Source organism: Erpetoichthys calabaricus, chromosome 12, assembly GCF_900747795.2.
Source record: "Erpetoichthys calabaricus chromosome 12, fErpCal1.3, whole genome shotgun sequence".
Classification (NCBI taxonomy): Eukaryota; Metazoa; Chordata; class Cladistia; order Polypteriformes; family Polypteridae; genus Erpetoichthys; species Erpetoichthys calabaricus.
In genome coordinates this window covers 151828389-151854080 of record NC_041405.2, presented here as the reverse complement: position 1 = coordinate 151854080, position 25692 = coordinate 151828389, and the positions used below count along the sequence as shown (strand labels likewise).

Sequence of the window (25692 nt, the reverse complement as noted above, 5' to 3'; positions counted from 1 at the left end):
CTCCATACTGCAGGGAGAGCTCCACCTGGCGGCTTGGAGGTATTGGCCGGGATGAACGGTTGGCCATATTCCACAGTATGTATGCATATATACAGTATATATGTTGCATAGTTTACTGTCAAACAATGCAAAGAGTACGCGACACGAGTTTCGCCCTTATTTGGGCTCATCAGGAGTACACACTCCACTGCATCCCCTCGCGGGGATCGAACCTCTGATAGCAGCATCAGAGGCGAAGCTCCTTTACGCTGCTCCATGGCATGTGGTTTGTTTATTTGACAGCCTGGAGATCGGAGTAATTACATTCATAGCATTCGTAGTCTGAAACACAATCTGATTGTATGGGTTGTCACGTACTCTGCATTGTTTGACAGTAAAACTATAAAACATTCTATGATCTGCTTCTCGCAAATGAGAGGGCATGACGGACATTTGCCGACTTGCAGACCAACCACATGTGTTACTTGGTAGGTAACCACTCGTACATTCAGATTGTGTTTCAGACTATGAATGCTATGAATATCTATCTATCTATCTATCTATCTATCTATCTATCTATCTATCTATCTATCTATCTATCTATCTATCTATCTATCTATCTATCTATCTATCTATCTATCATATAGTGCCTTTCATTATCTATCTATATCTATCTATCTATCTATCTATCTATCTATCTATCTATCTATTATCTATCTATCTATCTATCTATCTATCGTCATATAGTGCCTTTCATTATCTATCTATCTATCTATCTATCTATCTATCTATCTATATCTATCTATCTATCTATCTATCTATCTATCTATCTATCATATAGTGCCTTTCATTATCTATCTATCTATCTATCTATCTATCTATCTATCTATCTATCTATCTATCTATCAATCATATAGTGCCTTTCATTATCTATCTATCTATCTATCTATCTATCTATCATATAGTGCCTTTCATTATCTATCTATCTATCTATCTATCTATCTATCTATCTATCTATCTATCTATCTGTCATATAGTGCCTTTCATTATCTATCTATCTATCTATCTATCTATCTATCTATCTATATCTATCTATCTATCTATCTATCTATCTATCATATAGTGCCTTTCATTATCTATCTATCTATCTATCTATCTATCTATCTATCTATCTATCTATCTATCTATCTATCTATCTATCTATCTATCTATTATTAAAAAAATCTTGGAAGGAGACGAGACGATATTATCTCAGAGACACTTTCCCGTCCCACGAGACGAGTCTTCATGCCAAATGATGTCACCATGCCTCAGGACCAGAAGCCCTGTGAGAGAAGAGCTTTTTTGCAAAGAGATTTGGAAAAGTCCTGTGTGGTTATGTCAGCCACATTTCTTGTAGAGAGAAAGAAACGATATTCACTCACGGACAGTTATACGTTGCGTTGTCACGATGTGATTCCAAACACGGAATCAACATTCAATGCAATATTGACAAAAAGGTAAAAGCAAAAAGAGAACGGATATATGGACATGAGTGATATAACAGAAGTGCGCCGCACGAGATGGAGATCACACGGCACGGCAGCAACAGCAGCAGCTGATCGAGCAAAGAAGAGGTAAGAAAAAAACCCAAAAAACTGTATGTGTTTCCCATTGCATCACCGTTTAAGAGGGGGTGTTGGAGGAGCAACCGTGTCTCGTCGGGGTGCGTTCAGCCCCCCTCTTCACAACGCAAGCGGCAGAGACGTGAAGTCAGAGACGCAGGATGGGGTGGGCGAGCAAAGCCCTCTAGTCTTATATATAAACATCTGTGTGTGGAAGTGTATGTGTCTATCTGTCCGGCCCGGAAGTGTGAAGCTAAAGCATGAAGCTCAAAGAAAGCAACTCTGTCACCAAAGTGAAACCGCCGAGAAAAGAGAGAAACTCGCTTAGCCGCTGATAGACAACCAAGGAATCCATGTTTTCTAGGAGTCCAGGCGTTTTACAACATGGCTTACACAGCTGGTGTAAAGAAGAGAAAGATGGGGGAAGGCAGCTACTGTGGGACACTGCCTTCCCCAAGACGCCAGATGGCGAGTTCCCTGCAGCATAGCGGTGCCTCAGATTCCTGCAGGGCACCATGGGATTTGGAGTTCGGCTTCTCAGCCCTGCTGCATACCGTGGGTGCTGCCAGGAGACGCTGCCAGGGAACCTGGGGATTCGTATCTTTTCCTTAGCCTGGAAGTATTATTGAGTCACGTGGACGGACGCCCCAAAGTACCTCTGGGCTGAAGTTCTCCATCTGACCCAGAAGTGCTGGGAAGTCACGTGAATGGAAGAGGAAAAGAACTTCTGGGTCAAGGACTATATACCCAGACCCAGCAAGCGAAAACGGAGTTGGGAGGAGTTGGACCGAGCTTGCTGGGAAATGTGGAGGAGAGAATTGTTTCAATTTATTGCATTATTAGTTTTGTATTGACTGTTTATAGTGGCAGAGGTGCTTTCGGGCACTAGTACAAGAAGAATAATAATTAAATACCTTCTTGGTGATTTTATCCTGTGCTCAGTGTGTCTGTCTGTTGGGTTGAAAGAGGCAATATATATATATATATATATATATATATATATATATATATTATATATATACACACACACTGTCAAACACGTGCGTTTGGGAGACAGTTTACGGGCTCAAATAAGTGCATTTACCCGCCGGACCAGGGGTTGGTGCTGCCCTCCAACTCTTTCTCCTCTCTTCCTGCAGAAAAACCAATGAACCCTCAGCCTAACAATTGCTTCGGTCCTCAGAGAGCAACAGCAACATCACTTCCCATTCCGGCCCTCAAGGTCCCGCCTCCTCCTGATGTCACTTCCGGTTCCAGAATGGCATTTGCTCATGACGTCCCTTCCCTTCCGCCGACTTTAAATACATTCAGTTTTTGATTGTGAGTAAATTTGCAGGTCTTTCTAAAAACATGCCTTCACTTTGTCATTATGGGTTATTGAGTGTAGATTAGTCTACCATCGACCGCATCCTGGCACTGAGGGTTCTCATGGAGCGCAAACGCGAATATCGGTAGAGTTTCTTTGCAGCCCTTGTCGATTTTCGTAAAGCGTTCGACTCAGTTGATTGAGCTGCCCTGTGGGACATCCTGAGGGTTCACGGGATCCCCTCGAGGTTGCTGGATATCATGGCTGGCCTGTACACTGGTACTGTGAGTGCTGTGCAGAGTGAACCTCTGTGTTTTTCCCAGTTGATTCTGGGGGTCCCTCAGCAGTGTTTCCTGCTCCTACTCTGTTCAGTGCTGGCATGGACTGGGTGTTGGGCACAGATCTTGACTTTGCTGACGATGCTGTGATCTTCGCGGAGTCAATGGAGGCTCTGATCGGGGCGCTCGAGAGACTTGAGTGAGGAGTCTGAGTGTCTGGGCTTGCGAGTGTCCTGATAAAACCAACATCCAGGCCTTTAATGATCTCTTGGGCACGGCCATCAGCAGTGTGTCTGTCTGCGGAGAGAGCGTCGACCTCAACGAGAGGTTTACTTGCCTCGGCAGTGACATTTACGACTCTGGTGACTCCTCCTATGAAGTCAGTAGATGGATTGGGAGAGCATGGGGTGTCATGAGGTCGCTGGAAAGGGGTGTAAAAATGACGAAGGTCCAAGTCTTTAGAGTCCTGGTGTGTCCTGTTTGTGAGACATGGACGGTACCCAGTGACCTGAGGTGAAGACTGGACTCCTTCATGCATCTCTGCAGAGAATCCTTGGGGGCCGCTGGTTTGAATTTGTGTTGCTCATGGAGTCCCGAATGAGGCACATGACCTGCATTGTGAGGGGGCATCAGTTATGGCACTACAGCCATGTGGGGTGATTACCCGAGGGCGATCTTCATTGTTGAGGACCTGATTGGCTGGACCAGGCCAAGGGGACCCCCATGTAACAGATAGAGGGTCATTTCTGGAGGATGACACTGGACCGTGCCTCCGCCTGGGGGGATCCTGAGCAGTTTCATCGTGTGGTGGGTGCTGCAGCGTGCTGACCTGACCTGACCTGTGTGTAGGCTGATGGACAAATACGGCAAATGTATCCTTTTAAAATTAAATAAAGTGTGCAGAAAGTGAAGACTTTCTGAATCCGCTGGATGTCCATCCCCATATCCGGGGTTTGACTCCCGGTCCATTTCTCCCCGTGTCCTGGTGGGCTTCCCATGTCTAATTCTTAATTGGCATGTGTGGGTGTGCTTGAGTGGGCCACATGCGGTAGACTGGTGTCCCATCCACTTTGTGTCATATCCTTCCAGAACTTTGAACCAGATAAGCATGGAGGAAAGCAAACAGACGAATGGTGTGATCTGGAAGAACTGCAGTACATTGGGGGGCATTGTTGTGCCTGGGGTCTGCCTGCAGTCCGATATGATGATGGCCTCCATTTTGTGTCGGCCTCGACTGGGGTTGCCTCAGCACGCGCGGCTGTCCAGCTGATTATTTTTATCAGCCTGCGGTTTTGCAGCCAGAAGCCACAGGGGAGCTCGCCAAGGAGCCATCTGTGTTTTTATCTAATTAGTCAGGGCAAGCCTGCAGGAAAATATAGAAAAGAAATAAATAATAGAAATAAAGAGGGCTGCGGAGAAGTAAAAACAACAAGCGCGTCACTTTATTGCTGAAGTCCCAAATGATAGCAGGGAAAAACAAATCTCGCTCGTCGCTGATGTGTCCGTGTCGGGCAACATCGGTCTGTGCTTCTTTACATAATAAATAAAATAATAGAATAAAATATCTTTTAATTGATTGTCTCCATGAAAGGAGCTATAAAAACGACAAGTGAGAAGGAATGATTTGCCACGCCCAGTACTGTAATCACATATTTTTACGACCACCTCGTCCTGTGACCCCAATTGACTGTTACTGAATGTCACCGCAGCAAATAAGATGGCATCAGTGGTGGTTAATGGGGGCTCAGGGATGGGGTATGGCAGCAAAGGTGGCATCTCCTCCTGCACTCATTCATTTACTCGGCCATTTGTAATCCATACCCGCTTTGTCTGATTTAGGGCTGTAAGGGCTAGAGAGGTAACCAACCCTGGACTGGGCACCAGTCAATCAAAGGAAACACATGCACACAACAACTGGGCCAATTGTTTAGAAATCAACATCTGCCAGGGATACCATTCCATCACAGGTCACCTGTATGCACCCAGCAAGATAGCCCACTTTGGTAGGAACCATCTGTGGATAGGATGCCAGTCCAGAAATGGGCATATACAGGGCAACAAGGCCAATTTTCTGGAACCAACACTGGACTGGATGCCCGTCCGATACACGGCACATTCATTCTCAAACCCACTGGGCCAAACTGGCAATCCTGCCCAGAAAACATTTAGGCAGTTAAACACTAAATCAATTTTTCAAGGAGCATCCCTGGACTGGATGCCATTCCAAAGCAGGGCACATTTATGTAGATCCAAATGGAACAATTTAGTCGGTAAAACCCTCCACTCCATAATTGGGCATATGAATGCACAGAACAACTCAGACACATTTCTGGAACCAAACTCTACCTGGGTACCACATGCATGGATACATTTATGGGCCAGTGCGGGAGCAAACATCTCTGGATGGCATGCCATTCCATCAATTGGCATACTCATGCACAGAACTAGGCTAAATTTCTGGAACCAACTCCAGCCTGGGTGCCAGTCCATTACAGGGAGCATTTATACACACACAGAAGACATGATGGTTTGCCAGGAACCAACTCTGAACAGGATGCCAGTCCACCACTTGGGGATATTCATGCATACAACAACTATACACTAATTTTTAAGAACCAACTCTGGACAGGGAGCTGGTTCATCCAAGAAGACATTTATACAGTCAACAACTGGGCCAATATCTCAGGAACCATCTCCAAACTGGACGCCAGTCCACGACAGGGCACATTTATGCAGATGCTGGATGGACCAACTTGGCTGCCAACCAATCTGGCGTGGATGCCATTCCATAACCAGGCATATTAAGGCATATGACAGCTGGGACAGTATTTCAGGGACCAACCCTTGAAACTGAGTGTCAGTCCATCACAGGGCACATTCATACTGGCACCCACTGGCCTAATCCAGAATCGCCAGCATCCCATACACATGTGCTTAGGATGTGAAAGGAAAAGCCACACAGACAGGAGGAGAAAGTGCCAACTCCACAGCCAGGCATGACACCTGAACCCATTAGGCTGGTCTAGATGTGCGGTCATGTCACTTCCGTCTTGAAACTGCCATCCGTCTTAACAGCATTGTAGGCCCCCGGATAGATGTGAAAGGCACTATATAATAGATAGATAAAGTGACAGGCACTAGATGATTGATAGATAGATAAATGTGAAAGGCACTATATTATAGATAAATAGATAGATGTGAAAGGCACTATATAATAGATAAATAGATAGATGTGAAAGACACTATATTATAGATAGATAGATGTGAAAGGCACTATATTATAGATAGATGTGAAAGGCACTATATAATAGATAAATAGATAGATGTGAAAGACACTATATTATAGATAGATAGATGTGAAAGGCACTATATTATAGATAGATGTGAAAGGCACTATATAATAGATAAATAGATAGATGTGAAAGGCACTATAATATAGATAGATGTGAAAGGCACTATATAATAGATAGATAGATGTGAAAGACACTATATTATAGGTAAATAGATGTGAAAGGCACTATATAATAGATAGATAGACAGATAGATGTGAAAGACACTATATTATAGATAAATAGATAGATGTGAAAGGCATTATATTATAGATAAATAGATGTGAAAGGCACTATATTATAGATAAATAGATAGATGTGAAAGGCACTATATTATAGATAAATAGATGTGAAAGGCACTATATAATAGATAGATAGATAGATAGATAGATAGATAGATAGATAGATGTGAAAGACACTATATTATAGATAAATAGATAGATGTGAAAGGCACTATATTATAGATAAATAGATGTGAAAGGCACTATATAATAGATACATAGATAGGTGTGAAAGGCACTATATAATAAATAGATAGATAGATAGATAGATAGATAGATAGATAGATAGATAGATAGATAGATAGATGTGAAAGGCACTATATAATAGATATGAAAGGCACTATATTATAGATAAATAGATGTAAAAGGCCCCCTCCTCGAACTGCCACCTTACCGTGGTTAAGGGGTTTGCGTGTCCCAATGATCCTAGGAGCTCTGTTGTCCGGGGCTTTATGCCCCTGGTAGGGCCACCCAAGGCAAACTGGTCCTAGGTGTGGGATGAGACAAAGTGCGGTTCAACATAACCTCCTATGATGAATAAAAAATTTGGACGGCGTTTTCCCTTGCCTGGACGCGGATCACCGGGGCCCCCCTCTGGAGCCAGGCCTGGAGGTGGGGCTCGATGGCGAGCGCCTGGTGGCCGGGCTTGCACCCATGGGGCTCAGCCGGGCACAGCCCGAACAGGCAACGTGGGTCCCCCTTCCCATGGGCTCACCACCTATGGGAGGGGCCAAGGAGGTCGGGTGCAGTGTGAGTTGGGTGGTGGCCGAAGGCGGGGACCTTGGCGGTCCGATCCTCAGCTACAGAAGCTGGCTCTTGGGACGTGGAATGTCACCTCTCTGAAGGGGAAGGAGCCTGAGCTAGTGTGCGAAGTTGAGAGGTTCCGGCTAGATATAGTCAGACTCACCTCGACGCACAGCTTGGACTCTGGAACCAATCTCCTTGAGAGGGGCTGGACTCTGTACCACTCTGGAGTTGCCCCCGGTGAGAGGCGCCGAGCGGGTGTGGGTATACTTATTGCCCCCCGACTTGGAGCCTGTACATTGGGGTTTACCCCAGTGGATGAGAGGGTAGCCTCCCTTCGCCTTCGGGTGGGGGGACGGGTCCTAACTGTTGTTTGTGAGTATGCACCGAACAGCAGTTCGGCTTACCCACCCTTTTTGGAGTCCCTGGAGGGGGTGCTAGAGGGCATACCTTCTGGGGACTCGCACGTTCTGCTGGGAGACTTCAATGCTCACCTGGGCAATGACAGTGAGACCTGGAAGGGCGTGATTGGGAGGAATGGCCCCCCTGATCTGAACCCGAGCGGTGTTTTGTTATTGGACTTCTGTGCTCGTCACGGATTGTCCATAACGAACACCATGTTCAAGCATAGGGGTGTTCATATGTGCACTTGGCACCAGGACACCCTAGGCCTCAGTTCGATGATCGACTTTGTGGTCGTGTCGTCGGACTTGCGGCCACATGTCTTGGACACTCGGGTGAAGAGAGGGGCGGAGCTGTCAACTGATCACCACCTGGTGGTGAGTTGGCTTCGATGGTGGAGGAGGATGCCGGTCAGGCCTGGTAGGCCCAAACATGTTGTGAGGGTCTGCTGGGAACGTCTGGCAGAGCCCCCTGTCAGAAGTAGCTTCAACTCCCACCTCCGGCAGAACTTCGACCATGTCCCGAGGGAGGTGGGGGACATTGAGTCCGAATGGGCCATGTTCCGTGCCTCTATTGTTGAGGCGGCTGACCGGAGCTGTGGCCGTAAGGTGGTCGGTGCCTGTCGTGGCGGCAATCCCCGAACCCGTTGGTGGACACCGGTGGTGAAGGATGCCGTCAAGCTGAAGAAGGAGTCCTACCGGTCCCTTTTGTCCTGTGGGACTCTGGAGGCAGCTGATAGGTACCGGCAGGCCAAGCGGAATGCGCAGTTTGGGGAGGCCATGGAGAACGACTTTCAGACGGCTTCGAGGAGATTCTGGTCCACCGTCCGGCGTCTCAGGAGGGGGAAGCAGTGCAGTGTCAACACTGTGTATGGTGGGGATGGTGCGCTGCTGATCTCGACTCGGGACGTTGTGGGTCGGTGGGGGGAGTACTTCAAAGACCTCCTCAATCCCACTAATGCCTTCCAATGAGGAAGCAGATCCTGGGGACTCGGAGGTGGGCTCCCCCATCTCTGGGACTGAGGTCACCGAGGTGGTCAAAAAACTCCTTAGTGGCAGGGCCCTGGGGGTGGATGAGATACGCCCAGAGTTCCTCAAGGCTCTGGATGTTGTAGGACTGTCTTGGTTGACACGCCTCTGCAACATCGCATGGACATCAGGGACAGTGCCTCTGGATTGGCAGACCGGGGTGGTGGTCCCCCTCTTTAAGAAGAGGGACCGGAGGGTGTGTTCCAACTAGAGAGGGATCACACTCCTCAGCCTCCCTGGAAAAGTCTATTCGGGGGTCCTGGAGAGGAGGGTCCGTCGGATAGTCGAACCTCAGATTCAGGAGGAACAGTGTGGTTTTCGTCCTGGTCGCGGAACAGTGGACCAGCTCTATACCCTTAGCAGGGTCCTGGAGGGTGCATGGGAGTTCGCCCAACCAGTCTACATGTGTTTTGTGGACTTGGAAAAGGCGTTCGACCGTGTCCCTTGGGGAATCCTGTGGGGGGTACTCCGAGAGTATGGGGTACCAGACCCCCTGATAAGGGCTGTTCGGTCCCTGTACAATTGGTGCCAGAGCTTGGTCCGCATTGCTGGCAGTAAGTCGAACCCGTTTTCAGTGAGAGGCCCGCCAGGGCTGCCCTTTGTCACCGATTCTGTTCATAACTTTTATTTCATCCTGTTTCCCCTGATCATCCCTGAGATGTTTCTGCAGTTTAATTGGAGTCAACTTGTGGTAAATTCAGTTGACTGGACATGATTTGGAAAGGCACACACCTGTCTATATAAGGTCCCACAGTTGACAGTTCATGTCAGAGCACAAACCAAGCATGAAGTCAAAGGAATTGTCTGTAGACCTCCGGGACAGGATTGTCTCGAGGCACAAATCTGGGGAAGGATATCAAAGAAGTGTCTTCAGGACAACTCTGTGAATGTCCTTGAGTGGCCCAGCCAGAGCCCAGACTTGAATCCAATTGAACATCTCTGGAGAGATCTTAAAATGGCTGTGCACCGACGCTTCCCATCCAACCTGATGGAGCTTGAGAGGTGCTGCAAAGAGGAATGGGCGAAACTGGCCAAGGATAGGTGTGCCAAGCTTGTGGCATCATATTCAACAAGACTTGAGGCTGTAATTGCTGCCAAAGGGGCATCGACAAAGTAATGAGCAAAGGCTGTGAATACTTATGGACATGGGATTTCTCAGTTATTTTATTTTTAATAAATTTGCAAAAACCTCAAGTAAACTTTTTTCATGTTGTCATTATGGGGTGTTGTGTGTAGAATTCTGAGAAAAAAAATGAATTTAATCCATTTAGGAATAAGGCTGTAACATAACAAAATGTGGAAAAAGGGATGCGCTGTGAATACTTTCCGGATGCACTGTAGATACAGTAATGATAGATAGAAAAATAGATAATGTGAAAGGCACTATATAATAGATAGATAGAGGGAAAGGCACTGTATGATTGATTGATTGATTGATTGATTGATACATAGATTTGAAAGGCACTATATGATAGATAGATAGATAGATAGATAGATAGATAGATAGATAGATAGATAGATAGATAGATAGATAGATAGATAGATAGATAGATGTTAGTGTAGTAGGCAGGATTAGATAGATGGATAGATAGATAGATAGATAGATAGATAGATAGATAGATAGATAGATAGATAGATAGATAGATAGATAGATAGATAGATAGATAGATAGATAGATGGAAAGGCACTATATGATAGATTTTTTGATTGATACATAGATGTGAAAGGCATTATAGAATAGAGAGAGGGAAAGGTACTATATGATTGATTTATAGATAGATAGATGTCAAAGGCACTATATTATAGATAGATGTGAAAGGCACCATATAATTGATAGACAGTGGGAAAGGCACTATATGATAGATTTTAAAAGCACTATATAATAGGTAGATGTGAAAGGCACTATATAATAGATAGATAGATATGAAAGGCACTATATATTGGATAGGTTGGGCTCACTAGCACACACCAGCACTCCAGTCTTCTTTATGGCCCCCAACCATTAATCAAATTTACACACTCGTATTCGAGATTTCTTAGAAAAGCCTCCAAAGACGCACACAGTAAAAGTGCACACTTCACAAAATCAGTGCTGAGGTGGAACTCTTGGACACTCTGGCCAGGTGGGCTACACTTAAACACAGTGAGTTTGTTCATCTTTTATTTTGTGTGCCCCTCTACACGATGACAGGTCTCTGGTGCTCTTCACTTCTCTTTAACGTCTGCACATCTACACTGCGTCTGTTTATTGTTCTGTTCACACCTGCCAGAAGACCACCTGCTGTTCACTGTGACTGTGTGCTTCCCTCCTGCTCCTTGTAATAATAATAATAATGATGATAATACATTTAATTTATATAGCGCCTTTCTCATGCCCAAGGCACTTGTAATCCTCATATGCTCTCAGCCTTCTGAGCCCACTGCCTCTTTTTTTATGGTGGTCTTCTCTGGTAACTGCTAGTGTGTGTGTGGCAGATGAGTTCATGTCCAACAGCACCTGTGACTGCCTTCATAAAAGATAAAGAACGAGGACTGAGCTTAGAATTGAAGGGGTCTGCGAGGTCTGACACGGTGTGCGCCTGCATTCTCACTCAGGAATACCTTGTAGGCTGTAAAAAGGCCGCATCTTCAGACTGTTGGCGTCTTTTATTGAAATCAACAGACACCCCCTGATTGGCTGATGCAATAAAAAATAAAATTATTAAGAAGTGGGTCATGAGCACACAGCAAACCACCCACGCGTATCTGTGCTGCACACCGCGGCTCAACACACTAATGGCTCTGGTGTTGTGATGAGCACACGCAGTGCGGGTGTCGTGTCTCACAATCAGAACACAAACACAGACGGCCTTCACCTTCCTAACGCGGCCTTTCTGACCTCATAAATGAACTGACGTGGATATTGAGTGACATTAGAGAAGAGCCTACGAGAGCAGCTACACAAGAAGCAGGAGAGGATATTGTATAAAGCCTTTGACGCTGATGGTAACTGCAGGTTGTATTTGCTTATAAAGATCTGTGACACGTATTGTTAACCATAAAGATAACAACCCATTGCCAAAATCTCTTTATTCAGTTCTTTTGTATGCAGTCATTTCAGATTGAGAGGTTTGGAGCACTGTGTGTTAACAAAGATGGTGCAAATAAACAGAGAACAACATCTAACAGCTAGCTATCTATATTTAACATTTCAATTTGGTTATGAAGGCTTCTACTAATGGTCAGTGTGCCATTTGAACTTCAGACCTTGGGGTTGTGGGTTCAAATCTGTGACCCTCAGCAAGTCACTTCACCTGCCTAAGCTCCCAATGGAGCCAACTGTACTTCAAATGTTGTAAGGTGCCTTGGATGAAAGTGTCAGCCATATAATACTGTTAGTGATAATACAGTCTGGATATGCATATCATTTTATCTACAGTATGTGTGGCTAATGGATAACGCTTCACATTTCACAAACTGAATCTCACATGTATGTTCAAGCAGTGTATAGGATTAAGCTAAAAGTGCAATGCATTTTATTATGACATGCTTTACAAAGTACATTCCAACAGGTGGTATATTGTAAACTTCAACACTGAATACACCCAGCTGGGTCAGAAAGATAGATAGATAGATAGATAGATAGATAGATAGATAGATAGATAGATAGATAGATAGATAGATAGATAGATAGATAGATAGATAGATTTGAAAGGCACTATATAATAGATATATAAACAGATAGATCTGAAAGGCACTATACAATAGATAGATAGATAGATAGATAGATAGATAGATAGATAGATAGATAGATAGATAGATAGATAGATAGATGGATTTGAAAGGCACTATATAATAGATAGATAGATAGATAGATAGATAGATAGATAGATAGATAGATAGATAGATAGATAGATAGATAGATAGATAGATGGATTTGAAAGGCACTATATAATAGATAGATAGATAGATAGATAGATAGATAGATAGATAGATAGATAGATAGATAGATAGATAGATAGATAGATAGATAGATAGAAATGAAAGGCACTATATAATAGATAGATAGATAGATAGATAGATAGATAGATAGATAGATAGATAGATAGATAGATAGATAGATAGATAGATAGATAGATAGATAGATGGGGATTAATAAACTATCTAAGGGGAAATTCAGAAAGAAAGAAACTGCTTTATTTATATAATGCTCATCACATTTTTTTTTCTATTTACTTTTTCCTTTGTTAAGTTATACTTTCAGTTTGTCTGATGTTGCGATTATAGAGAGACTGCCCTTGCAGCCTGTGGAATGAGGCAGAGTTGTATTTGGGGTGGAGCTGAATGTTTAGGGTGGGGCTGGATGTTGGGGTAGATTCTAATTTCCCATATTACATTACATCCATGCCCAAGTTTTTTCACACATTTAACATATCAAACTTATAAAGTTGTAGTTAAGGTCTAGGGTTGCAGTCTGTGACTCAAACACACACACACACATACTGTATATATACAAGGGGACGAGACCTTTTACTCTGCTGGAATCCCAGCCCTTCCAGGCAGGTGAAGCAAGTGCATTGAGAAGAGTGACTGACGAGATCAGCTTTGTTAAGGTTTGTTCCATTTTCTAATAAATCCCATTTTCTAACTTTAGCTTAACTCCCCCTCGTATTATGTATATATCTTTACATATTCTTTACAAATGTACACTGTATATGTGTGTGTATGTACAGTATGTATATATGCATATATACAGTTAGGTCCATAAATATTTGGACAGAGACAACTTTTTTTCTAATGTTGGTTCTGTGCATTACCACAATGAATTTTAAATGAGACAACTCAGATGCAGTTGAAGTGCAGACTTTCAGCTTTAATTCAGTGAGGTGAACAAAACGATTGCATAAAAATGTGAGGCAACTAAAGCATTTTTTGAACACAATCCCTTCATTTCAGGGGCTCAGAAGTAATTGGACAAATTAAATAACTGGATATCAAATGTTCATTTCTAATACTTGGTTGAAAACTCTTTGCTGGCAATGACAGCCTGAAGTCTTGAACTCCTGGACATCACCAGATGTTGGGTTTCCTCCTTTTTAATGCTCTGCCAGGCCTTTACTGCAGCGGCTTTCAGTTGCTGTTTGTTTGTGGGCCTTTCTGTAAATTGTAAATAAGTATATACAGTACATACAAGTACCATTAGTGTTAACATAATTTTGACTCACCTTGTATATATACAGTATATGATGTCTGACAGCTGGCCGACCAACCACACGTATTACCTGGTAGGTGACCACCCAAATATCAGATTGTGATCAGACCTATGCATGTAATACTCTGTAATACACCCTGCCAAATAAGCAAAGCAGCCGCCATGGCACAACGTCACAGGCCTCACCTCGGGTGCTGATGTCCGAGGTTCGATCCCCACAAGAGGAAGTAAAATTGTGTACACCTGACAAGCCTCCACTGTGTACTCTTTGTGTTATTTGGCAAGTACTATATAATATACTGTATGTAAATACTGTATATATATATACTGTGTATATATATATATGTGTGTGTGTGTGTACTGTATATATATATATATATATATATATATATATATATATATTCACGGCATTCGAAGTCTGTGTCACAATCTGTTAGTGTGGGTGGTTACCTACCAGGTAACGCTTGTGGTTGGCCAGCAATCTGCTAACATCCGCCACGGAGGAGCAGATCATAGAATGGTTGAAATAGTTTACTGTCAAATAAATGCAAAGAGTACGCGACACGTGTTTCGCCCTCATTCTGGGCTCATCAGGCGTACACACTCCACTGCACTCCCTCTCGGGAATCGAACCTCGGACGTCAGCGCCAGAGGCGATGCCCCTAACATTGCGCCACGGCATGTGGGTCGTTTATTTGACAGCATGTAGATCGGGGTAATTACATTCACGGCATTCGAAGTCTGTGTCACAATCTGATTGTATGGGTGGTTATCTGACGCCAGAAGGTTCGATTCCCGAGAGGGAGTGCAGTGGAGTTTGTACGCCTGATGAGCCCAGAATGAGGGCGAAACACGTGTCGCGTACTCTTTGCATTTATTTGACAGTAAACTATTTCAACCATATATATATATATATATATATATATATATATATATATATATATATATATATATATGTGTGTATGTGTGTACTGTATATATTGTGGCACCCGGACGGGGCTCATGCCCAGCCGGGATGCCCAGGAGGACCAGAGGAGGGCTTGTGCCTCCTCCAGACCATGAGGGGGCAACCACCCTGGTTACTTTGGGGGCCACGGGTACAGGGCTTAGAAGCTCAACCCTGTAGGGGCCCGTGGTCACTGCCAGGGGGCGTCCCCGTGCCTGATGGACCCTAGTTTTTATTCCTGAGCTTTCAGCTCCTGCCATGAGCCGTCATCAGAGGATAATAATTAGACTTACAAGAATCAAAGGCAATATATAGCAAAATAAGATGGGGGGGGGGGTAAGGTTGAGTGTTGGGAGGGCAGGTAATGAGGTGGGATTAGGGGGGTGTTGGTCGTAAAGTTTTATTTATTATGAGGATGTTCTTCTTAAGTTTGCATATGCTGGGTTTATGTCCAAATGTCTGTATGACATGTGATTAATTTTCTCCCTTTGTGGATCTCCAGCTACAAATATGCAAACCGTATCACAGGCTTTCGCTGCCATATATATATATATATATATATATATATATATATATATATATATATATATATATATATATATATATATATAATATTCTTATGTATATACCTACACACACATAAATATATAGTAGTATGCAAAATTATTACACATTGGTTTGAACCTGGGTACAGATTTTATATATATATATATATATATATATATATATATATATATACACATGTGTATATGTGAATAGCAGATATAAACTACAGAGTACATGATGTTTTATAATCATTGAATATTAGTATACACGCAGTATTTGTGTGCATGACATTGTACCCACATAGTACTGCACGCAGCATTGTTAAGTAGACTTGATTTATAATTTTTCACTCTATTTCTATAGACTCCAATTATCATTTGAAACGAGTGATTGTACTATAATGATATACGGCATTACTGATAAATGAGGAATATACAGCATTTAATGAAAATTAGTTAAATTTGTTGTGCAACAACATTTCTGAACATACTGAATGCAAAGAAAACTGCATTCTGCAATATTTTAGATGTCTGACATTCGAGAAGGACATTGACATGACTTTGCTAAATGTTGCCCCTTACATCGCTCCATATATTCTTTTTATTTTTTGCTCGGTGTAGTCGTGTTATTGGCACAGGCATATGCATTAAAACCCTGAAGGCCACCCCAATGGTCCCTGTCTGCAGTAATGTGCAGCTCCATGAATAAATAAAGCAGGTATCGGCCTCTTCAAGTTCCATCTATCGACGTTTCAATTGAGGATAATAACAAACGCAGCAGCTACCATTAGAGTGCATCCAGGTGATTGATGCCCAAGGGAATGTCCGCCTGGGCATCCTCCGTGCCCTATGCAGCTGAAACTCTGAAGCAATCCTGCATTAAAAGGTATGGGGGGGGGGGGGGGGGGGTAGCATTAGGGCTTTTAAATGCACAACGTTATGCAACCTCCGTGCCAGCGCCGCACAGTCCTTTGCCTCCAGTGCCCCCCTGGTGAGCCGTCTAACTCGGGCTTTCAGCCAGGGCGCCCAGGATCCGTTAAAATGCTCTAAAGCTGTGCCTGCCATTTCCCACCACCTCAATTCCCAGGTGAACCGCTGCAAGCACAGCAACAGCAAAAAATAAAAGGCAACGAAGAGCAGAATACGCAGCTTACTTACCTTGTTTGTCAGCGTGAGGAAGGTGGGACACCGAATTGTTGCGCTTCTTGCCAGTAATAAGGCAGCCAATCCAATAATCTGCAGTAATTGGAATCTGCCGCTTTATCCCTTGCACGAACGGTGACATTTACATTGTCGCTCTGCAACGTGTGCCGTGCCTGGGCATTTTAGTGCAGGTGGCGAAGACTTTTCTGGCGAGGCTGCATGCCATTTGCCATTTTATGTTAACAGACCGAGCGACCGACTAAGCGCTGCATCGCCGCCACAAGCCCTACTGATGCACTCCGTTTGCCCTTGTGTGCAGTAGCCATAGAGCTCGAGCGGGCCCCGCCCCCTGCCTGCTGATTGACAGCGCAGCGCTCGAGCCGATGGGGAGCTACAGGTGTCGTCCAGCCAATGAGAGGAGTTGTAGCCGCTGTTGCCAGGAGATGTGGCGCACTGCATGGAAAGAAACGGATTGTGCTGCGCTCCGTTGGAATTTAGGGCATCCGCTTTACATGGCCCGGGAAGAACGGTGTGTGTGTAGTCGAATATGACGAGCAAATGGGGCATGCCGTTAAATGAAACGTCAAAAATCAGAGCGGACTAGCGCTTACAATCCACGCGTCAAATGAATGAATATTGGGAGGCATTTTACTCGTATAACTTAATCCATAAAGCACTTTCGTATTAGTGGAGAAATAATTACAGCGAAGAGAAGCTACAAAGTTCCAGTCATGAATTCAGGAGTATTGTTGCTTCTAACACGAAAATCGCACGGACTCGTCGATTTTTTATTATGAAGTGTTTTCCCAATACGTGTTTCAGGGAGCCTCCTATGAATAGTAACGCCGGTCTTATTTGTATTAGATATAGCGCCACCCCGCGTCACTTTAGATGCTGTGCTTTAACTGGTCATTAAGGTTTGGTATGTTAAGTGACTCCTACGGGATCTCATTATATAATAAGTCCATGGCAAGGATTAAAGCAAAGACTGGGAGGTTTATAGTCCATCGCTTCATGTTCAAGGTTTTAAGTAAGCAACGGTGAGATCTTCCTTACGTGTCTCCGAATGGCAGGAAGATAACACAAAATAGCTTGTGAGTCTTTTGAAGGCTTCATGCCCCCTTCTCATTATGGTCCTGACTCCATTTCAGAACACTTTGAAAGACAAACAGCATTAGTAAAGTCCACGGTCATTTTTCAGAACTATTTAACATGCCAACGACTAGACTTGGCCGCCGGTCACTGGGCCATCTTAACTACACCATAGGCCCCCGGGCAAAGTAGTGTGCTGGGACCCCTGTTTTGATAGCAAAAGAGAAACATACATAGGCAAACATACAGAAACATCATGGACCCCTGGGCTAACCGGCCAGCACCCATTGTGCCCATACATTAAGACGGCCCTGGACTCAGGGACAGCTTTCATCTTTAAATCATGTGATGAGTGAACTCTGCTGAATTCACCTTCACCTCGAGTTTGGAGAAGAAGGGCATTGAGACCATGATGTGGACAGATTTGTTGGTACCCCCTCCATGACAAAAGAAGAACCCGCAGTTGTCTCTGAAGTAATGTGACAAAAGTCCTTGGCACCCATCATTGTTTCTTCAATAATTGACACAAGTTAGACTTTGCTTTAGAGTTTGGAGTCAATAGAATATTTCAAATAATAACACAAATGAGAATGGCATGGACAAAATTGATGGGACCCTTCAGCCATAATATTTTGTTGCATAACCTTTAGAGGCCATCACTGCCCACATGTGATTCCCAGAGCTCTCTATGAGACTTCTGCTCCTGTCCACAGGTTGTGTGGCCCACACGTCCTGAGCAAACTGCTCCAGCAGTGTCAGGTTTGAAGGGGTCTTCTCTTGATGTCATGTTTCAGTTCTTTCCATAGATGTTTGAAGGGCTCCTAGAAGGCCCCTTCAGAAGACTCCAATGTTTTGTTCTTATCCATTCTTGGTGGTTCCAGCTCTGTTTTTTGGCTCCTTATCCTGTCAGGGGGTCCATGACCTGTGACTGAGACTGAGCTTTCTGATACTAGGCAGTGCATTTTGCTCCAGAATGTCTTGATGGATGGGCGGCACGGTGGCGCAGTGGGTAGCGCTGCTGCCTCGCAGTTGGGAGATCTGGGGACCTGGGTCCTCCCTGCGTGGAGTCTGCATGTTCTCCCCGTGTCTGCGTGGGTTTCCTCCGGGTGCTCCGGTTTCCTCCCACAGTCCAAAGACATGCAAGTTAGGTGGATTGGTGATTCTAAATTGGCCCTAGTGTGTGCTTGGTGTGTTTGTATGTGTCCTGCGGTGGGTTGGCACCCTGCCCGGGATTGGTTCCTGCCTTGTGCCCTGTGTTGGCTGGGATTGGCTCCAGCAGACCCCCGTGAACCTGTGTTCGGATTCAGCGGGTTGGAAAATGGATGGATGGATGTCTTGATGGTCTTGAGATTTCCTTGTTCTCTGCATGGACTCAAAGGCACCCCAAGCCAGATGCAGCAAAGCAGCCCCAAAACATCAACGAGCATCCTCCATGTCTCACAGTAGCTGTAGTGTTCTTTCCTTTGAAAGCTTCGTTTTCTCATCTGTGGACAAAGAGCTGATGTGACTTGACAGAAAGCTCCAGTTGTGTCTCATCTGTTCAAAGGACATTTTCCCAGAAATGTTTGAGACTTGTCAATAAGCACTTTTCGCAAATTCCAGTCTGGCTTTTTGATGTTGAGCCCACTGTCACTCAACAAGTGATGGATGGTGCGATCAGACAATGATGGACCTCAACCTTGGAGTTCAGCTTGTATCTCTTTGGAAGTTGTCTTTGGCTTTTTGTCTGCCATTCTCACTCTTCTTCCGCCCATTCTGGATGTCGATGTTTCTCTTGTGGCTGCATTTAGAGAGGTTGGCTGCAGTCCCATGGACCTTAAACTTCTTCACAATATCTGCAGCTGTTGTCACAGGAGGAAACTCACGCAGACACTGGGAGAACCTGCAAACTCTGGGTTTCATTTGGAATTCTGTAATTTTGTACTGTCCTTTTAAATGCACTTGTGTTCTTTGTGGGTTGAGCCTCAAGAGGCGGAGCCACCCTGACATCACCATTCCTGAGCCCTCCCATTGGTTGTTTAAGTGATCACACACAAACACACGGGCCAATTTACCATCACCAATTCACTCAACCTACAGTGGGTATAGAAAAGAAAATATTCCCATTTGTTTTGCTTTACAGCCTTAAATGAAAACACACAAACTAATATTTCTTCCCAGCTTTACTTACTCAATGCAACCTCTAACATCCAAGTGAAAGATGTCACAGCTACAGTTCAGAAAAATGATTAAAAATCAAAAACAAGACCTGCTGAGATTAATAAAGGATAACCCCCCCCCCATGTCATTTTGTTGACCCCCCTTTTGCTTTAATGACAGCCTTGAGTCTGTTGGGATTCTTCTCTATCAGCTTTGCACATCTAGATATTTGCCCTCCACTCTTCTTTACAGTTTAACTGTTCAAGTTTGGTCACATTGGATGGTGAGTGTTGGTGGTCTGCTATCTTCAGATCTTTCCACAGATCTTCAGTGTGATTTAGGATGTGGGCTCTGACCCACCACATGAGGACATTCACTTTTTTCTCCTTCAGCCGCTGTGTGGTCAGTTTTGCTGTGTGCTTTGAGTCGTTGTCGTGTTGAAACATTCTGTCCATCTTCAACTTTCTGGCAGAGGGTAGCAGATTTTCCTCAAGAATTTGATGGTATTTTGCCCCATCCATTTTTCTTCTACCCTAACGAGAGCCCCAGGCCCCCCACAGCAGGATGCTGCCCCCTCCATGCTTTACTGTAGGTATGGTGTGTTGTAGATGGTGAGCTGCATTGGTGTACCGTTTGGTGTTGAGGCCAAATAGTTTGATTTTGGTCTCATCAGACCATAAGACCTTTTTCCACTTGGCATCAGTATCTTCAAGGTGCATTCTGGCAAAGCTCAAACGAGCCTTAATGTGGCCTTTCTTGAGAAGTGGTGTCTTCCTTGCGACCCTCCCGAACAAGCCACAATTGTGGAGCGTTTGTGAAATTGTTGTCGCATGCACACAATGACCACTCTTTGCCATCAAATCCTGTAAATCCTTCAAAGTGGCCATTGGCCTCTTGGTAGCCTCTCTGATCAGTTTCCTCCTTGCTCTTCCATCCAGTTTGGAAGGACGGCCGGATCCAGGTAGTACCAAACACTACTTTATGATGGACTTTACTGGGATCCTTGGGATTGATAAAGCCTTTGAGATGTTTTGGTGTCCATCTCCTGCCTTATGTCTGTCCACAATTCTGTCCCTGAGATCTTTTGAAAGTGGCTTGCCACCCACAGTCAGTTGTTTGCTGTCAGTTGCACTACCAAGCAAGGGAATGAATGGACCAGGAACAGCTTCACTAATCACACGGATTACAATTGAACACGGGTGGAAGCCAGGAACCATGGTCTGCAGTGGAAATGGTGGGCATTTACACCTGATTAAGTTTGGGGGGGGTCCTTTATTAATCTCAGGATTTCTGTTTCTGAACTCTACCTGTGATATCTTTCACTTGGATGTTATAGATTGCATTGAGTAAGTAAAGCTGGAAAAAATATTAGTTTGTGTGTTTTCATTTAAGGCTGTAAAGCAAAGAAAATGGGAATATTTCGAAGGGGGGGAATCTTTTCTATACCCACTGAACATGTCTTTGGACTGTGGGAGGAAACCCACGCAGACACGGGAAGATCCTACACACTCCACAAAGGGTTTTATTTGTAATTCTGTAATTCTGTTCTGTCCTTTTAAATGCTCTTGTGTTCTTTGTGGGTGGAGCCTCAAGAGGTGGAGCCAGCCTGACATCACCATTCCTGAGCCCTCCCATTGGCTGTTTAAGTGATCTGAGATCGTTCATTTACAGTGGAGTTCCATGTAAGTCTTCTTCTTCCTCTTTCGGCTGCTCCCGTTAGGGGTTGCCACAGCGGATCATCTTCTTCCATAAGTGGAGTCCCATGTAAGTATCGTTTTCTATTTGGATTTACTGTTTTTTTGATTTATTTTTGCTTTGATCTTGGATTTTTTTTTAAATTTTATCTATTAATTTTATTGTAATCATTCCATACAAATAGATCAATTTATAACAAAAAAAAAAAAAGAAAAATTGAAGACAAATCAAACCCCACCCCTGAGAAGGAGAGCTTAGCCAAAGGAGAATTGCTTAGGGCTTTTTAATAAGGCAACAATAAACAAAAGAAAAGAAGAAATATATATAGGTAAATAAAAAATGGAGAAGGGAAATAAATGCGGTAATAGTTATTTATCTTATTCTAAAATAACATTGATCAGATCCTGCCAGGTTTTGAAAAAGTTCTGTACAGATCCTCTAACTGAGAATTTGATTTTTTCCAATTTCAAATTATATAAAACATCGGTTTCCCACTGACTTATCAGAGGAGAGTTAGGATTCTTCCAATTTAACAAAATAAGTCTGCGTGCCAATAGTGTAGTGAATGCAATCACCGTTTGCTTGTCCTTCTCCATTTCAAGTCCGTCTGGAAGAACACCAAACACAGCTGTTAATGGGTTAGGAGGGATTGTGACCCCAAGGCTGTCTAAAAGGCACTTAAAAATTTTTGTCCAAAATGATGTTAGTTTGGTGCAGGCCCAGAACATGTGACCCAGTGAGGCAGGAGTTTGGTTGCAGCATTCGCAGGTTGGAGTTCGCCCTGGAAACATTTTGGACAGTTTTAAGCGAGACAGATAAGCTCGATATATAATTTTTAGTTGAATAATTCTATGCTTTGCGCATATTGAGCTCGAGTGAATTCTCTGCCTGCGGTGGGTTGGCACCCTGCCCAGGATTGGTTCCTGCCTTGTGCCCTGTGTTGGCTGGGATTGGCTCCAGCAGACCCCCGTGACCCTGTGTTCGGATTCAGCGGGTTGGAAAATGGATGGATGGATGGATGAATTCTCTGCTTTGCTACCTTCCACTCCTTTTCTGATATATTGATTAAGAGATCTTCTTCCCAATGTCCTCTTGGGTCTTAGAAAGGTAGGAACTCTAATTAAGATTTTATATAATGCGGAAATGGTGTTTAATTCCTCGAAATTGAGCAGTATTTTTTCCAGCATTGTGGAGGGTATGAGATGAGGAAAATCGGGCAATTTCTGTTTAACAAAATTTCTAATTGAGATAGTAAAGAAATGTGAAGCTGGGAGGTTGAATTTGGAACGTAATTGTTCAAAAGATATAAATGTGTTGTCTATATAAAGATCTCTGAGCATTTTAATCCCAAAACTTTTCCAGGTATTAAAAACTGGATATACTTGCGAAGGTTGAAAGAGGTGGTTCTCTTGCAGAGGTGCTGCGGATAAAAGATTTTCCATCTTAAAATGCTTTCTAAGTTGGTTCCATATTCTGAGTGAGTAAAGCACAATTGGGTTATTAGTATATTTTGCGATAACTTGCATTTATTGGAGCGCAGAGCAGGGAATATAAAGAAGTACTACAGGATTTTACTTCCATTGCGGACCAAGCCTGTGTTTGTTCATTTTTTTGTGTCCAGGTTTTTATGGCTTGCCCAGTAATAAAACTGAAAATTAGGTAGAGCCATGCCACCTTCTGCCTGAGGTCTTTGTAGGGTCGCTCTTCGGATACGTGGGTGTTTTGAGTTCCAAATAAATGAGGCTATGGTTGAATCTAATTGCTTAAAGAATGATTTATTGATGTATATTGGAATGTTTTGAAATAAAAAGAGAAGTTTAGGAAGGATATTCATCTTAACAATGTTAATTCTTCGGCTAGAGTGGAATGAAGGGTTGACCATCTATGCAAGTCTTGCTTAATTTTTTCCATACAGACAGCAAAATTGTGCTGATAAAGAGCTTTATGTTTACTTGTGATATTCACCCCTAGGTATTTAAACTTGGATTTTTGTTTTTCTGTATTGTGGTTTGGACTTGTTTGTTGTGGATTACGTTTTAGACAAATCCTATTTTTTTGCCTTTTTCTTGGTTTGTTAAGTATGTTGGTTTTATCTTCTCTTTTATGTTAATGAATCCATCCATCCATCCATTTTCCAACCCGCTGAATGCGTACACAGGGTCACAGGGGTCTGCTGGAGCCAATCCCAGCCAACACAGGGCACAGGGCAGGAACCAATCCTGGGCAGGGTGCCAACCCACCACAGAATGAATCCTCCTTATAGAAGTTATTTGCATTCCAGCCACTGTAAAAAAAAAAAAAACCTCACCCTGTTCAGTGTGGCGCTGAGGTGTCACCCACCCATTGCAAGGCTGCACTTGTATCTCAATCCAGGTGGTTTGCTGTGCGTTGGTTGTGGCAACATGCTGTAATCACCATATGCCCCCAACCTCTCTCTCTCTTTGCACTCGCCCATTTATTTTACAAGCCTGGGGTTTACAATCATCCCTCCTCTTTTTGGAGCATTTAAGGTTATTTGTGAAGCTTACTATCCTTTTGGCCCTGCAAAGCTGAACAGGCCACTGGAGGTGGGATTAAGCCACCCAAGCATCAAATATAAAGACAATTCCAGACTACAATATAACCTCTGATATCAAACCACTCTTCCTTTACAATGATTACAATTATATTTCTAAATGCCAGCAAGACTTGTTCATAAGAGCACTTAGTATTTTTACTATTGTTGTCTTTAAGTCAAGAAGATTAAACAATACAGCATTTAATGAAAGTAAGATTTAGGATAAATCTGGTGACTTTTATGGTAATATTAAAAACTTTGATTAGTTACCGTATATAGTCGCATATAAGTCGTGTCTTGAAACCTGAAAAATCGATCATAAAATCAGACCCCGACTTATATGTCTATTCAAAAATACAACACTTAATTTTTTATTTTTACATTTTCTTGCCTCCTCCAATCTCTCATCAGTTTCTCAGACACATTGAATTTTGTTGCAGCAGCGCAGTTACCAATTTCTTTCGCCACTTCAATGATTTTTAATTTTAAACCAGCTTCATATTTTCTTCTGATTGAACGCTCCATCATACAGTAGATAAGTGATGCTCTTACGTTAAAGGTGCATGAGGGTGTAAGATACAAAAAACACAAAACAGTGTGAATGTCACTTCAGAATAGTTCGAGTATTACCATGTGGTCAGTGGCGGACTGGCCATTAGGGCATTTGGGCAATGCTCAATGGGCTGCGGACTCTGGTCTGGTCATGGGACGGCCGTTTTATGAAATAAATTTTATGTACAGGGAGTCCTCGGGTTACAACATCTTGAAATACAACGTTTCGAGTTTACAGTGCTCACTCCCGTATAAACTTAAAAAAATTGAGACATGACTGTTTTGGCTTATGCCATTAGCGTCGTACTTACAGACTATGTGGGCAAACTAGTTTGGTGGTGCACAGTGAAAGAATACGCAGTAAAGCAGCGTATGAGTGAGGGAGTTGGCACACTAGTTTGGTTGCGCGCGGAGGAAGTGTTCCGTATGTGTGGCTTTGTTTGGCGACTTTGTGGCCCTTATCATGGCTCCAAAACGAAAGTCAGAGTCTTCAGATGGTAGTGCTTCGAAGAAGAGGAAAGCCATCACGATAGAAGTGATATTAGAGACTGTAAAGAGATCAGAAGGAATAAAGTTAAGGAATTTTTTTACACTCATTTTTTCTGTTACTACAGTACAGTGTACAGTACAGTATATTTATGTCCTTTTCCTTTTTCTTTGGCTTAGTTGTGTTTTTATGTTCTAGATTATGATTTTGCATATGTGTTAGGATAGGTAAGTGACTTAGGCTAGGGTGTGTTTGGGTAACATTTGGGTTACATCACTGTTGTAGGAACGGAAATGTGTCGTAACCTGAGGACCCCCTGTACTGTTACTGTGTTACTGTTTGATATTAAAATCAATTTTCTAAACTACTAAACATTATCTGTCCGGTACTGCGA

The 25692-nt window shown here is 43.4% G+C and overlaps 1 protein-coding gene across 1 annotated transcript in view; it reads right to left on the bottom strand.

Moving 5' to 3' along the window:
* Window positions 1–17128, bottom strand: part of abhd8b (abhydrolase domain containing 8b) — a 67844-nt gene extending 50716 nt beyond the window's left edge. The window contains exon 1 of the mRNA XM_028816574.2: window positions 16792–17128. Coding sequence (XP_028672407.1) covers window positions 16792–16918 — 127 coding nt within the window. The 5' untranslated portion in view covers window positions 16919–17128. The remainder of the gene's footprint in view (window positions 1–16791) is intronic.
* Between the last annotated feature and the right edge of the window lie 8564 nt (window positions 17129–25692).